Source organism: Daldinia loculata, assembly GCF_022478755.1.
Source record: "Daldinia loculata strain CBS 113971 unplaced genomic scaffold F4817scaffold_17, whole genome shotgun sequence".
In the NCBI taxonomy this organism is placed as follows: domain Eukaryota; kingdom Fungi; phylum Ascomycota; class Sordariomycetes; order Xylariales; family Hypoxylaceae; genus Daldinia; species Daldinia loculata.
This window is the reverse complement of record NW_026054871.1, coordinates 319929-335196: the sequence shown is the minus strand read 5'-3', so window position 1 is coordinate 335196 and position 15268 is coordinate 319929. Positions and strand designations below refer to the sequence as shown.

At 49.3% G+C, this 15268-nt stretch overlaps 3 protein-coding genes across 3 annotated transcripts; 2 read left to right on the top strand and 1 right to left on the bottom strand.

Moving 5' to 3' along the window:
* The first annotated feature begins 298 nt into the window (after positions 1-298).
* On the top strand, positions 299-5222 carry F4817DRAFT_66768 (clustered mitochondria-domain-containing protein). Its single transcript, XM_049307742.1, has 4 exons — positions 299-440; positions 511-618; positions 683-738; positions 810-5222. The coding sequence occupies exons 1-4, from the start codon at positions 416-418 to the stop codon at positions 4545-4547; spliced, it is 3927 nt and encodes a 1308-aa protein (XP_049160233.1). The 5' UTR covers positions 299-415; the 3' UTR covers positions 4548-5222.
* An 819-nt stretch (positions 5223-6041) lies between these two features.
* Positions 6042-8701, bottom strand: F4817DRAFT_66795 (fork head domain-containing protein). Its single transcript, XM_049307743.1, has 4 exons — positions 8365-8701; positions 7283-8299; positions 6358-7223; positions 6042-6300 (listed from the first exon to the last, which is right to left on the bottom strand). Exons 1-4 carry the CDS (start codon positions 8476-8478, stop codon positions 6216-6218), a joined length of 2082 nt encoding a protein of 693 aa, XP_049160232.1. The 5' UTR covers positions 8479-8701; the 3' UTR covers positions 6042-6215.
* A 3878-nt stretch (positions 8702-12579) lies between these two features.
* On the top strand, positions 12580-15176 carry F4817DRAFT_66732 (aminotransferase, class III). The gene is made up of 3 exons (XM_049307741.1): positions 12580-13304; positions 13437-13605; positions 13667-15176. Exons 1-3 carry the CDS (start codon positions 13050-13052, stop codon positions 14734-14736), a joined length of 1494 nt encoding a protein of 497 aa, XP_049160231.1. The 5' UTR covers positions 12580-13049; the 3' UTR covers positions 14737-15176.
* The last annotated feature ends 92 nt before the right edge of the window (positions 15177-15268 follow it).

Genomic DNA, 15268 nt, shown 5'->3' with positions numbered 1-15268 from the left:
AGCATCATCATTAGGGCGGACGGGAAAGCCCCAAATGACCTAACTACCTTCGCCGCAGCTCCGACTTGCCGGGAACAGCCGGGGTTTTTCGAGCCGTCGAAGAAAAAAAAAATTGAAATCTAAATGTTGCTTGCTTAGCTGCAATAATGCTTCGGCGATTCTTCCTACCTTCTTCAACATAATTCCATTTACGGCCTTTGCAAGTTCAATTGATTTGCGGTTCTTTTATTAGATCTGTATAATATTTCTCGGACCTTGTTCATTAATACTTTTACAGTTTCCACGCCGGATTTTCCAAGCTGTGCGTGGGATCTCGTTTGCTATTCTTGTACAAGTAAGAGGATATCATAGATTTGCACCACAAAACTTCGACGACCCCTCCAACCCCTCTTAATCCTGTTCCAGTTGGCCCACAATGTCTGAGAAGCCAGAGGTTGCCGGTAAGTAAAGCTTTTATATATACATGTGTCTGACTCTGTGCGAATATAAGTTAACCATGGTCTCGTGTAGCTCAACCTTCCGACCAGGAAGCCGAAACCCTAAATGGCCAAACTGAAAATGCTAAAGTTGACTCCAACGACCAGACAGCTGAAGAGGATGAAGAAGAAGTTGCAGACGGTATGACTAGAAACTTACCTCTCAGGTAGATGTTGCCATGCCAATGCTAATACACGGTTTATAGCATTGTATCCTCTCACTATCCATCTGCCCCGCGAGCCGAACAAGATCCATGTGATGGTTAGTAGATACCCCCTGTCTACTATGTATGGATTCTATTCTATGGCCGGTAATGGCTAATCTTGGTACAGGTCTCGCCTCAAGAGCAAATCCACGAGCTACGACAGTCTATTATCGAGCTGCCATCTGCTTTCCAATACTCGTGTTTCCACCTCGAGCATGCCGGCGAGCGCATAAATGACTTTGTGCAAATCTCTGACGTGAAGGGACTCGGTCCGGAAGCCGAGATCCGCTTGGTAGAGGACCCCTATACCGAAAAGGAGGCTAGAATACATGTCATCCGAATTCGTGATCTAGTTGGTGCTGCTGGAGATCGGACTGACACCCTGCAAGGGGTTCTACCCGGCATCTCCCTCTTCGATTCCATTACTACAGGTGCCCAGGATACCGACAATGTCCAAGCTAGTGCCTACGACTTCGAAGCTCCCGCGAAGCCTTCAACTCTAATACCAAAAGAGGAAGAGCCCGCCCCTAAGACGGTGAAGTCGATTGCCCTGTCGCCATGGAACCCTCCACCCTACCATCTTAGACAGAAGGGCCATTTGCTGTACCTACTCGTCACCACGAACGAAGGAGAGCAATACCAGATCACTTCGCATGTTGGCGGGTTCTACGTGAACAAGTCATCGAATAGCAAATTCGACCCCTTGCCCCGCGCTGCTCCTAAGGGTCATTCTGCGCACTCACTATTAACGCTTCTAACTCAAATCTCTCCCTCATTCTCAGAGTCCTTCGAGCAACTACTGCAGTACAACAACCGTAAGGACCCCCTCGCCACATTCCAGATGACGAATGCTATCCCTGCGGCACCATGGCTAGTTCCTTCGCCATCCTCGCCTTTATGTGCTCACAGTCCGGATATCACAAGAACTCAGGAGGGCTATCTTATCTCTGGTGTTGATAACACTGATACGCTGAGAGATTGGAACGAAGAGTTCCAGTCGGCTCGCGAATTGCCAAAAGAGACGGTTCAAGACCGTGTCTTCCGAGAGCGATTTATTTCCAAGCTGTTTGCTGACTATTCTGATGCTGCTGCCCGAGGTGCTATTCTGGTCGCCCGTGGTGAGGTCACTCCTCTCAACCCGACGGAAGGCCGCGACGCCCAGATCTTTGTCTACAACAACGTGTTCTTCTCTTTTGGAGCTGATGGCGTGGGAACCTTTACTTCTGAGGGCGGCGATGATGCTGCCAGGGTTGCCACAGGAAAGGATGTCAACGGCGTGCGTCTAGTCAACCAGCTCGACATCGATGGGCTGTACAGCCCGGCGACTGTAGTGGTCGACTACCTCGGAAAGAGAATCGTTGGCCAGACTGTTGTTCCAGGCATTTTCAAGCAAAGAGAACCTGGCGAGAACTCCATCGAGTATGGAGCAGTAGAAGGAAAGGAGATCGTTGCAGCCGATGAACGGTTTGCGCCAACTTTTGAAAAGCTCTCCAAGGCCCTAAAAGTGAAGAAGCATCCTGTCTGGGACAAGGATGGCAAGCGATTCGATCTGGAGGCTAGTGTCGAAACTAAGGGACTGATGGGAACAGACGGTCGGAAATACGTCCTTGACCTATACCGCATTACGCCCCTTGATGTGTTATGGCTCGAAGAAAATAGCAGCAGCACTGAGGGAGAGAAGAATGAGCTCGAGTATCCCCATCGTATGACGGTCTTGCGACCAGAACTCGTGGAACTGATCCGGAATCAAAAATGGACCGAGTGGGTCAACAAGGAGCTCGCGCGTTTAAAGCAACAGTCCCAGTCCAAGTCTCAAAATGAGAAATCCAACAAGGAAGAAAACTCGTCCGCAGAAGAGAAGGCCGAGGAGAAGGCTGAAGAGAAGATTGAGGAGAAGACTGAGGAGAAGGCTGAGGAGAAGGCTGAGGAGAAGACTGAAGAGAAGACCGAAGAGAAGTCCGAGGAGACTGAGAAGAAGAGCACAGACGAAGACAAGCCTAATGAGTCTAGCGATAGCGCCGCAACGGAGCCCGAAGACCGCATTGACGCTTCTGAATTCTACTTCGCACTTAACCCAGATGTCTGCAGCGGACAAGTTCCGCAGACCGAAGCTGAGAAGGAGGAAATGGCTGCCGACGAAGAGGATGTTCGAAACGCCTGTAAATATCTACGCGAGTCGGCAATTCCTGACTTCGTCAACGATATCAAGGCTGCAGATCTGCCTTTCCCCATGGATGGTTTGTCGTTGACCAAGATGATGCATAAGCGCGGAATCAACATGCGATACCTTGGCCAGATTGTGTCTCTCTGTGAAGGACCGAGGCTTTCGCGCCTTCGGGACTTGGCCTTACAGGAGATAATATCGAGAGCATTCAAGCACGTTGCGAGCAAGTACCTGCGGTATTTGCCAATTCCTCTTACTTCGGCTGGCATTGCTCATCTTCTCAACTGCCTTCTCGGATTTGGCTTCAACAGCAAGCCTACTGCTGAGATAGATGAGTCTCTAAAGGCACTTTACCCTGAAGCTGACCTTGCATTCGCGGATCTTACTCCGGAGAGTCTCCGACAGGAAATTGAAGCGCAGGCCATCCGTCGATTCAAGTTCACTTTGGATTCAGACTGGCATAACCAAATTAAGCACCTGCAGCTCCTCCGCGACGTATCCTTGAAGCTTGGTCTTCAACTCCAGGTGAAGGACTTCAAATTCACCAATGACCCTAGCGCTGCGCCCACTACAAATGGCGTCAACGGTCACGCAAACAGCGATACCAAGAATGACAGCAAGAAGAAAAAGAAGAAGACGAGGGATGGATCCCCAGCTTCCGTTGCTTCCTCTACCAGCACCCCGACCACCTTTACTCCGGATGATATTGTCAATGTCGTCCCGATTATTAAGGACTCCGCACCGAAGAGTGCCATTTCTGAGGAGGCCTTGGAAGGTGGTCGCCATTCCATCATGCAAAACAACAGGAAGATTGGTCAGGAGTTGTTATTGGAGAGTCTGACACTTCACGAACAAATCTACGGAATCCTCCACCCCGAAGTTGCGCGAGCATACTCCAGTCTTGCGCAGATCTATTATCAGCTCGAGGAGAAGGAGGCTGCTGTCGATTTAGCGAGGAAAGCTGTTGTTGTATCAGAGCGCACTATCGGTGTCGACTCTGCGGAGACGTTGCTCTACTACCTAAACCTTGGGCTCTATGTACATGGATCCGGCGACAGCAAGACAGCTCTTGCATATGTTAAGCATGCGCTTGACTTGTGGAAGATCATCTACGGGCCCGACCACCCGGATTCGATCACGACCCTGAACAATGCAGCAGTCATGCTTCAGCATATGCAAGCATACCACGAATCTCGCATCTGGTTCGAGCAAGCCCTTGCTGTCTGCGAGCGTGTGATGGGCAAGCAGTCCCTCCCAGCTGCCAGTCTCCTGTTCCAGCTCGCACAGGCGCTCGCTTTGGATAACGAATCCAAGGCTGCCCTCGTCAAGATGCGTGATTGTTACAATATCTTCTTGCAGCAGCTCGGGCCAGAGAATAATAATACCAAGGAGGCTGAGACTTGGTTGGAGCAGCTAACACAGAACGCTGTCGCAATCGCGAAGAGGGACAAGGACGCTCAGTCAAGGCGTCTACGGGCTGGAATCCGCTTCCCGGCTCGCAACGTCGCGTTAGGAGGTGGCGCCGGCGCTACGGCACAACCCACAGCACTAAACCAGCCTACATCGGATAAGCCAGATGCTCGAAGCATCGACGATCTCATCAAGTTTATTGAGGGTAACACGGCTCAAAAGAAGAGCACCAAGAAACGCGCAGGTCGCAGCGGGCCTAAAACTCGAGTAGGCGCGGCCGCTGCCTCATAAAGCGTTAAGGACAATAGGACACAGGGACAGGATGCGGATCATGGGGAACGAAGCTTGACATGAACGGGTATGAGAGGGGCTCTAAAACACGGACCGGGAGGGGCATGAAAAGGAAAGAATGAAGAGTTACGTCTACCTGGCATGAATGATATTTTTCCTCGGTTGAGGCGTCTCTGGAACGGGGTCAAAAATCTGTCTGTTTTTTTATATCTTTTTTCTGTTTATCCTCCCCCAGGGACTGGTTGCATAGATCTAAGAAAGGGGTGTTGCATCGCGTTGTTTTTCCCCCCCATCTTCATCATGTCACCTTTACCGCCGTATAGGCGGTAAACTCCTTACTCTCTACCTACTGCCGTATGTCGGAACTCAACAACATATATGGTATGATGGTGTTTGAGCTGTATATATTAGGTGGACGACGAGGGGAAGGGGGCAAGTCAGTCGGACTAGGTCTAAGGTACAAACAGCAAGCAGTATAGCATCTCGAGGGGATCTATTCCCGCTCTCGGACATACATAGTATGCGGGACACGGCGCGCGCAATTCCTTTATAGGTATTTGCTTGCCTCGCGTGTGTTAATAGACATCATCTTCACTCTTGCCTGCGAGGTTGCTTGACTTGGTTACATAGGCGCCTATCTAAACGTGCAGTATGCTAGGTATAACCATAGTTAACTTGACATACTGTACCTAGCCCAAGTACATACACACATACGCAACTAACTGTTGGAACCGTATCCTAAAAACCAAGTGCACGCATCACATAGGTCTTTGCGAGGAACTATGACCGATTGACTGAAAACTCTGTATGCATGATGACTGTCGCTATAGTTGTAGTTGCCGAAGTTCATATAGATTCATTTGAAAATCACCTAACCTACAAGCTAGGCTAGATACCCAGGCCTTGAACAACATATTGTCCGTTGGAGGGTGCATATGTGGATGTTCGGAGCGGAAACGAAAATGCGAGAAAAAAAAAAAAACCATCGCCTAGTAAAAGACATACGCGAAAAGAAAGAAAAACAAAAAAGGGCTAAAAAACAACAACACCACAAAAGCAAGGACTCCCCTACTCCTCTTCTCGACTAGCCGACGCTCCCGATGCGTGGATTTGTGTAGACCTCCAGCGATAATGCGTAGCTCACACCCACCCCCATTCAGTCCTTTTTGTCCAGCCCAGCCTAGCCCCTGAAACGCCGATTTTTGTGTCGTGGGTGCCGTATGCGTTAATAGTACATGGTGTATCCCTACCTAGGTATCTTCCCATCCAGTCCAACCCGGTCCGCCCGCCTGACCGGGCCACTCGAATCGCTTGCCCCATGTCGCCTTCCAGAAGTCAATGATGAACAATGGTACCGCCAACTCCGATTGATGTAAAAAGAGAAACCCACTGAAGCCGCTAGAATCCGGGATCCAGTTACCCGTACAAAGCCATATAGTATAGCATCGTCCAGGACAAGAAGACGTATTCTCTTCTCAGATCGACTTGATCGAAGGCACATGTTGACCGCCCCAGTCCAAAGGAATGCAAGGTTCATAGAATAATAGTACAAAGTGGGGAAGAAAAGCCATAAAACCGTTTCACAGCTATTTCCACTTAATGGAACAATCAAAAGGCCGACTGGCCGTAGCCGAAATGCCTCTTATGAGGTTAGTATATGACACTTGCTTAGGTACGTCTGCCGTTTGCACGGGGTCCGAGACCACCGCCGAAGTGAAGATTGGCGTGATAAGAGCCGATGCTCTGGAAGCCTCTATAAAAGCTATTAGAAAATGTCTTAAATAGTAGTCTGTGGAAAGTGGTAGCGTACTTAGTAAGGTCGAAACCGCCTTCTCCTTCGCCTTCGCCTTCTTCTTCACCTTCACCTCCTTCTCCTTCTTCTTCGTCTTCCGGTGCGGCTGTTTTCTCTCTGTCTTGGGTCTCCGTGCGGGCTGATCGGGTCGATCTGCTAGGACTGGCAACAGGTGACCCATCACCTGCGGCGGGAGGGGGGCTGCTGCTGTTTGTCAAGCGGCGCATAGGCTTCGAAGGACTGACGTCAAACTGCGGCGGCTTCAGGGGCGTGCTGCCGATATCGGCATACTTCCAGAAAGGGGCCGGTGAACTGGTCGGCATGTGCTGGCTGGGCCGTTGGGCGGTACTGGGAGGCGCAAGCCTAGGGTGGACGCGGTGAGGCGCTGGGGTGACGAAGGAGGCACTCTCATCCTGAAGAAAAGAAGAAGAGAGAGTCGGAGGCGATTGCGGAAGCGCCTGCGCAGCATCAAAGGAGCTGGGGCCGTCTAAGGCCCGCCGGCGCGGAAGGGGGCTGCCATCTTGGAAGCTCGCCGGCCCTGTTGGTAAATACTTGCGATCTGGTGTAACCTGGGACAGGTTGAAAGATGACTTCGGGGGTGGCGACGCGAGTGGGGACGCCTTGCGCTTTCGGGTCGACGCCGGCTCTCGGTTCGTGATCTCTCTAGGTCCATGAGTGATGTAACTCAGCTGACTAGGCTGACTGGGAGACGAGGGCGCAGAAGAGCCTCGATGTCCACCACGGCCGCCCTTGTACGCAACGCGGATCATTTCTTCGCGGGCCTCGGGAACAATCTCCCACTTCATACCTTTGCCTGGCTCGTCCGTGGTTCGAGGTGCTTTCATAAAGGACTTATTCAATGACAGATTGTGTCTTATTGAGTTCTGCGATTTGGTTAGCGCGGTTGTTGTAGGGGAAATATATATATATATTATAAACTTGCCTGCCACCCGGAAGGAGGTTGGTGTCGATAATAAGCATAATGCTTCGTGATATACTGATAAATCCCGGCAAGGTTTAACTTCTCCTCCGACGTGCTCATGATCGCCTGCGTGATCATTTGAGCATAGCTGAAATGAGGCTTGATGTGCTTGTTTTCATCTTTGCTTAAGTCTACATCACTCTGACTCATTATCACCGTACCGGAAGAGCCTTGTGCAGGTGTCTTCTGTTGAGAAGTAGTAGGGCGACTCTTGGCCGATGGCGGTGTGCCTGGCCGTCTGTAATCGGGGGGCGCCGGCGCGATTGGTTGCTGGAAGAGCTGGCCGCGGGAGGAAGAGGGTCGTGCAGGCTGCGAAGATGGATGATCTGCTGGAGGTGCCGTAGGAAGAGCTGTCCGTCCTGTTTCGCGCGCAGGGGTCGACTGCGAAGGTTTGATGCCAGCTTGTTCAAGGTACATAGGGTGTATATCGAGGGGTCCTAGGCTAGCAGGCAAAACGAACATCATCTCGATACCACCAATCTCAATAACCTCGCCGCTAGAAAGGGGATGCGGTGTATCCGTTTTCTTCATAGGAATGTTGTTGACCTTGATGCCATTGCGCCCCTTCGCCTGAATAAACCACCTTCCAGGGTCCGAGTCGTAGTAAATGATAGCCGTCTGGCGTGAGAACGTCTTGGAGGGACCAAGGTCGATATGAACAAACTCTTCATTCTCACGGTCTTGTCGAGGGGGGTGGGCATGGGAAGGTTCGGAAGTTCTACCGATATTGATAGACAGCGACTTGATGTAATATGTCCAGTCGTGTGCGGATATTTTGGCATAAGCCTCTATATCCTCGGTTTTGGCTTCGTGTATAGCATTGGCATGATCTTTGCTGGCCTGGGTTTGAATGCTTCGCAAATGTTGGGTTACTTGAGTAATTAGTCGATCGTCGTCGCTAGACCCTTCGGGCGCCGAGTTATCGAGGGTGAGACTTGAGCCCTCATCCTCGACGGTTTCCGAGACTGGTTCGTCGCCCTGTATTTAAATAAGGTTGTTAGTAGACGTAAGCGACAAGATAAAGCGCTGGGAAGGGTATTCACTTTTCTTCTGCGTTTAGACGGGCGCGACGGCGAGGATTGCTCCGGCGGGGCGGGGCTCGGACTAATATCGCGATGCCGGCGCGTCCTCTGTGATCGCTTCGATGACGGAGGCATACTATAAGCCCATTACAAGACAAAACCACGAGGTATTGGCGGGGTTTCCCAGATGACGCGGGCCGTAAATGAGAAGACAGCAGGTTTATGCCAATTTATAGACCTAGAACTAGTGGGACGTGCGACGGGGTAGGTTCAAGGTATAGCGCAAATAGGCGACAAAATTGGCGACAGAGTTGACAATGGTCTTACCCTATTAATACGAGATTTGTAGTCGCTTCAATCGCAAGACAAGATCGCAACTCTCTTGCGTATTTCGACCAAGTAGTTGCAGTTTGGTATAGATAAACGCAAACGTAAGCGGGGTATGATAAGTCCAGGACGTCAAGGGTTTGTTGAGGCTCAAGGGCTAGAAAATGTCGCGGTGGCGGCAACGTAGTATTCGACGCGGCAAGTGGGAAATGAAGCGCGCTGGTAAAGCAAAGGGAAAAAAAGTCGCAGAGGGTTTACGGCGCAAAGTATAAATATTTGGAAAGTATGATAGCAACCAGGGTCGTTACTCTAGATATGGTCGCCGGGGTTATAGAAGTGGAGGGAGAAGCTCGGAGGGGGCCAACACAATTTGGTTGCGGTGCGATGCGATGCGATTTGATGCGATTAGTTTTCAAATATTGACTTGGTGATGTGGTTTGTTTAAAAAAATGTCGATCGGTCGCGCCTCCCTCTTTCGTTACGCAACTTAAGGACATCCCTGTCACTTTGTCACCCACTTTCCCGCCGAGGCGCGTCACAGACTCACAGTCAGTCACCCTTTTAAGATTTTAAAATACCTCCAGCACCTCCCCCGCCTGAATTATTTTAAAGTGCCCCAAGCTCCTCTTTCCCTCTTTTTTGTGTACACATAAGATAAGATAATCCGTACATGTAATTGAGGCAATGCTGTTATGCAGACGCAGACCTATTTTTGTTGCTTCACGTTAGCAAGTAATAAGGCTAGCCTGCGCATTACTTCTATTATCGACATAATATATTTCTATACTCCGAATGTTTACTTTTTTATAGCAAACTCTTTAGCGCCCACTGTTTGCTGATTGACAGTTCTGCATCGCATCCCGCATCTCAAAAATACCTCTATTGACGCAGTGATCCCCGCAGTTCCGTCGAGATGCTTCCAATTCGCTATATTCAGATTCTTCACCCACTCACCCGCCCTCACCCACTGTAATTGGCCCAGGCTGAATCCAGAGCTGTCAGACCGCTTCTATTCTTTTCATATCTCGGCGCAAATAGTGTATCTAAAACCGTCCCAGGTCGGCTTATTCTTCAACCACTCACGACACTGCCACTTTTTATGGCTTAGTTGTCTTATACCATTACTGACCTACTAGCCTTGTCAATCAGCGTCTTACAGAATATGAACTTTTACTTCAGGAGCTCTCAGTTTCACTATTATGTATATTGACTATTAGGGAGATGGGTGTAAGTGGTTTGTCGGTTCGCTAGACTTCGGGAGGAGCCGTCAGCCGCGGCCCACGGTTGAACCAGCTCCAATAAGACTGTCCTTGACAAACATCTCGAATATTCCGAAATGGTTACCTGATGTGGCTTCGGACTAAGTATAAGTATAGACAGTCTAAGTAACATTAGTATTACAATGGTAGTCATTTATCTCGTACAGTATTAGTGAACAAAAGATCGGAGATACTATTCCTTCATAAAATGTACAGTCATAGCACAATTCAGATCGAGAACCATTCACCAATGAATAGCAAATAGTCATGAATTTTAAACCACTTACCTATGCCTAGGTAGTTATCCTTTTTAAGATATGTACTTGCTGATCCGTTGTGGCAGGCATGCAGTCACGCATGTTGGAGCTATTAACATAGGCTGATAGGTAGTCATCTCAGACAGCAGTGCTATACGAGACCTTGATTAATAAGCGTGTCTAAAGTATGTAACTATTTCTTGATGAAGACAATCACAAATTTTGTGTCAGCGCATAGCTTAAACAATCTAACTTGCTAAATTATAATGGCCATATTAGACTACCTAGGTTACTGGCTAATGACATGTTAAATACTATAACGAAACCTAAAATAAGTATATATTGAAGTGGTTCCAGGTTATACAGTTCAAATCACTCTACTAAACATCAGTCGATGATAAACGCATCGTCTTCACGCGTTATATCCGCCTATTGTCATATCTACCTTATACTTGCACCGCAGGCAAAAGGTCCTCTTTCAGCTCGGTGGAACGTCAGACAACCCATTTATATTCCTGAAGGAGACAAGGTTCCCCTAGATAATCCGAAGAGGAGGAGATAGGAGGTAAGCCTCGGTCCTTAGGGTTGACGGGGTATGATTCCGGCTCCATGTCTCACAGCAGGCTACGGCGATATCTCCACCACCGCCATCACGGCTATGAAGTCTATTTCGGTATGGCTTAGCCGAACCGTGAGGTCGTTGCCATAATTGGGGTCAATCAAGCCACCGCAGGGTAACACCTGGAGGGTCTCATTCAAAGGCCATTATCCTAGACCGCAAGAGTGAAGATGCAACATGAGCATGCAGAGAGCCCAAAGATATAGGCTGGGTGCGTATCAGCCTCGTTCTTGAGCAAATCTTAGTCTATGTTATGTATTGATAGAAAGAGCTGCAGCACCGGAAGGTCGTAGCGCATATTAGCGCACATCGTAGTTACCCCAAAGGCACGGCGCCGGATCTCGCAAGGAAAGCACACCCCGCATTATTGGTCATTAGGCGCAATAGTACATTCCATATAGTACATATGTAGTCCTTGCTTTAATAAGTGTAACCGAGCAAACCTTCCAAGAAGTAAAAGTTACCTATAGCCTTCCGGATTGATAGGTAGTAGTACATAGGTAATATGTATTAGACTCGATTTACCTAATTGGCGGACTAGTCGCGTGGTGTTTGCTAAAAACTACAACAACAGCTCTAATCTAACTAAACCCACCAACACCTAACCGCCCACCAAACATTACTACAAGTCTCCAATCAAAGAGCGATCATCTCTCAACATGTCTTTAAAATACATTCCATCTACAATGTTGCCTGCTATATACTACAGCGCCGACAGAGGTTTTCAGTCGGATTAGGTACCATCGTGCGTGTCATACACCGCCACAAGCTGTCTACCTACATCGATAAACGCTACTCAAACATCAAATTCTCTCACCGGGGCATGACATGATTCGTGCTGGGGGTGTAACAACCGGGAATTAGGAATGTCAGTGACACGTCTCCAGCAGTAGCACCAAACGTTCGCATGTGGCATGGCTAGGTACCTGTGCATTGCCGAATACCTTATCCAGGGCTCCGGTCACCCCTCGTTTCTCGGCCCGTGTTATACCCATGTCATAGGCCCGGAAGTATAAGGACGACTATCCAAAGCTGACCACTCGGGCCGGTTCTGATAATCTAGTAGCACAGGTAATGGGCGCTTGAGCAATACCTATCTACATGTTTAAGCTTGGCAGCTAAAACTGACGGGGATTGGCTCATTCAATAGTCTTGTCTTAGTCGTACGGCAGCCCAGGAACCTATCGGGTCTTCTGTAAACGCACGACTAATCAAGTACTGTTTTCCGGATGGGTGCCTCTTTATGCGAGCCTCTTTACTACGGGTTGTTTTACCAGCACTCGGGTTAAGTTCCGAGTCGTGGCATCGTTTTATCATAATTTCTTCAACACCACGCCGAAGATGCTACTCCCATCCTCCTAGCTCTCCGTTACAGGTCACCTATGTAGTAAGGATGAGGCGGCGTTACTTTGAGGTCGGGTACCTAGTCTACAAATATCTGCGATTTCGGCTTTCCTGCGATTACATCGTTGTGATGTGCAGCTGACAGGGATCTGCTGAAGAATTCAGTCCAGCCCTGCCGACAAATCTCGCCGGTTACAGTGTTACTCCAGCTTGCAGGAGATGTGGGTGTTTACGATAGCCAAGGAAATCGGGAGGGTTGCTTTGATTCAGCCAATCACGCATCGACTGTAGGGTAAGTTTATATTGGCGGTGAGATGTTGCAACATGATCGAATTACCAAGTGTTTGAAGACCTCCCTCTCGCCATTGGTTCCGAAACGGTTAGTAGTTCGTTGACTGGACATATCAGCTGGACTTCCATAATTTTTCCTGGGCAGCAAGACTAACTACCTACCTTTCTAGTCATTAGATCTCGTGTGGTTCCTATTTACTCCATACTCTACAAGATATCGTCTAGTCTCCAGGGATCCACGTCTTCGGTGAAAGCATCAAGGCCACCACCTGCCGGCTGGTTGCTTTTGATTCGCTTGGACTATGCACTCTAGCATAATAATGACTTTAGCTAGCCAGCGTCTGCCTGCGGTGCGTACATCCGGCAATACTTCCTTGAGTGCATAACTATCTCTCTCTGTGATTGGACACGATCAGTCCAGTCGGGCGTAGTCTAGCGTTACTCGAATGCCATGCCATTTTACGCTTACAAGACGGAACAAAGGACGATCGCCCGACGATCCCAGGAATGCAGGTATAAAACACCCATGGAGGCCGAGTCCATTCCCCGGAAACAAAGGTAGATAATCAGGACTGTCTCACTCTAGCAAATCCCTTCACAGCCGACACCATGCTCGTAGAACAACCCAGAGACATCACACAAGGCCATCTAGAGAAGAACAGCCTACTATGGCGGTCGACAGAAACCGAAGCCGTGAAACCAGTACTCAACGACGACATCACGTCTAGTACTTCGTCGTCCCCATCAACACCCAGGGATATGGATGATCCCTGTCGGCGTCTTGCCGTGAGAGGACAGGGAAATTATATATATCTAGCAGATGGACGTGAAATACTGGATGCCTCTGGAGGGGCGGCTGTTGCTGTGAGTAGACTAGCTATTTAACTTTAGAGGCTCTCGGCCCTAGACCTAGGAGCTAAAGTCTCTGGATATTAAGAGACATTACTGCTACCAAGTTATCTCCTAATGGGAAATTCACTAACCTCTACTAAATAGTGTCTCGGACATGGCGTTAAGGAGGTCGCTGATGCAATTATCACCCAGACTGCCTCTATCTCCTACGTTCCTTGGGGCTTCATGGATAGCCAGAGCCGACGAGATCTGAATAGATGGCTATCGCAAAATTCTAACGGGCACTTCACGAAGACATGGGTCACATCATCTGGTATGTTGTATTCCCGTAGCTCTATCGTGCGGGCTCCTACTAAATCTCGCTTGTCTTCCAGGTTCCGAAGCGATGGAAGGCGCAATAAAGCTTGCTCGCGAGTACTTTACGTGGATTGGGCAGCCGCAGCGCGTGAATTATATCGCTCGGGATGAGTCGTATCATGGGATTACGCTGGGCGTGCTGTCTGTGGGAGGTCACGTAACTAGAAGAATTCCGTTTGAACCACTTCTGGTACCCAACATCTATCATATACCGGCGTGTAACCCTTATCGCCAAAGACTTCCCAGAGAGTCTGACGACGAGTTTGTCTCCCGCAAGGCAGAAGAGCTCGAACAGGCGTTCCTCCGGGCTGGCCCAGATACCGTAGTAGCATTTGTCGCTGAGCCGGTCGTCGGAGCAGCAGCTGGCTGTATGCCATCCGTCAATGGCTATTTTAAGGCGATGAAGGCCGTATGTGATAAGTATGGAGCTCTACTTATACTCGACGAAGTCATGTGTGGCATGGGAAGAACAGGCACCCTCCACGCCTGGGAACAGGAGGGTGTCACTCCCGATATACAAGCGGTTGGAAAAGGCCTTGGAGGTGGTTACCAACCCGTCTCGGCCATATTAGCTAGCAGGAAGATCACACAGGTGATGGAAGCCAAGGGTGTCGCTTTTACACACGGGCACACGTATATGGATCACCCCGTCACCTGCGCGACTGCCCTGCGGGTACAGCAGATCATACAACGCGATAACCTGCTTCCCAACGTCCAGGCCCAGGGCCAGTACCTAGAGAAGCTACTCCGCAACAAGCTACAGAACCACCCCAACGTCGGCGACATCCGGGGCCGCGGCTTATTCTGGGGCGTCGAGTTCGTCCGGGATAAACAGACTAAAGAGCCGTTCGACCCTAAACTTCAGATCGCGCGCCGCGTCCACGAGACGGCCCTGGAACCTCCGCACAACTTGTCGCTGTATTTCGGCCAAGGGTGTGCCGGTCAAGGCAAGGGCGACCACATCATGATCATGCCCGCGTACAACGTCACTCAGGACGTTGTAGAGACGATCGTCGATAAGTTCGCGGCTGTTCTCGCCGACTTCTTTAGCCAGCTGGAGAAAGAGCACGGAGCCGAGCAAGACTAGGTGTCTCTACATCCTGAGTCCGAACCTGTTGGTCATACAATAAATATCTAGCAATCTTACTCTTATTTCTGTTGGTTTCTACCCTCGTTGCATCGATGCGCTCTATGCGTATCTCGTTGGTCTATCGTCATTCACGAGGAACTTCTAACGAGAGCAAGAGGTGGAATAGAACGTGGGTGCTGCGTGTATGCTAGTTTCCGTTCTGTATTCATTACATATGAAATTATCTCTACTATTTTCATCTAACACAATTACAATGTCTGTTATTTGTTGCTTTAGCAAGTAGTACGGGCTGGTTATCTAGATGGGAGTAGTCGTCTCGACGGGATCTCTTGGGATATAACGACTACATATACGACGGACATGAAGTAGTTCGCGGTTTAGATTATATCAGGTAGTCATTATGAACACTCTTTATACAACCGACTTCGATCTCGAAATATGTCGGGATTCAAGCTCGTGAATAAGAGACTTATTACGGTTTCGTTACGCATCTACTATGTTTACTAGCACTAAATTACAACAACGAAAC

What these genes read in the sequence shown, in the direction of transcription:
- F4817DRAFT_66795 (XM_049307743.1), bottom strand. Translation starts at nt 8,478, where the DNA reads ATGCCTCCGTCATCGAAGCGATCACAGAGGACGCGCCGGCATCGCGAT. An exon ending in CGTCTAAACGCAGAAGAAAA is followed by an intron (nt 8,300 to 8,364) that starts GTGAATACCCTT and finishes ATTTAAATACAG; the next exon opens with GGCGACGAACCAGTCTCGGA. An exon ending in AACCTCCTTCCGGGTGGCAG is followed by an intron (nt 7,224 to 7,282) that starts GCAAGTTTATAA and finishes ACCAAATCGCAG; the next exon opens with AACTCAATAAGACACAATCT.
- F4817DRAFT_66768 (XM_049307742.1), top strand. Translation starts at nt 416, where the DNA reads ATGTCTGAGAAGCCAGAGGTTGCCG. An exon ending in TGAGAAGCCAGAGGTTGCCG is followed by an intron (nt 441 to 510) that starts GTAAGTAAAGCT and finishes GGTCTCGTGTAG; the next exon opens with CTCAACCTTCCGACCAGGAA. An exon ending in TGAAGAAGAAGTTGCAGACG is followed by an intron (nt 619 to 682) that starts GTATGACTAGAA and finishes CACGGTTTATAG; the next exon opens with CATTGTATCCTCTCACTATC.
- F4817DRAFT_66732 (XM_049307741.1), top strand. Translation starts at nt 13,050, where the DNA reads ATGCTCGTAGAACAACCCAGAGACATCACACAAGGCCATCTAGAGAAG. An exon ending in CTGGAGGGGCGGCTGTTGCT is followed by an intron (nt 13,305 to 13,436) that starts GTGAGTAGACTA and finishes TCTACTAAATAG; the next exon opens with TGTCTCGGACATGGCGTTAA. An exon ending in GACATGGGTCACATCATCTG is followed by an intron (nt 13,606 to 13,666) that starts GTATGTTGTATT and finishes CTTGTCTTCCAG; the next exon opens with GTTCCGAAGCGATGGAAGGC.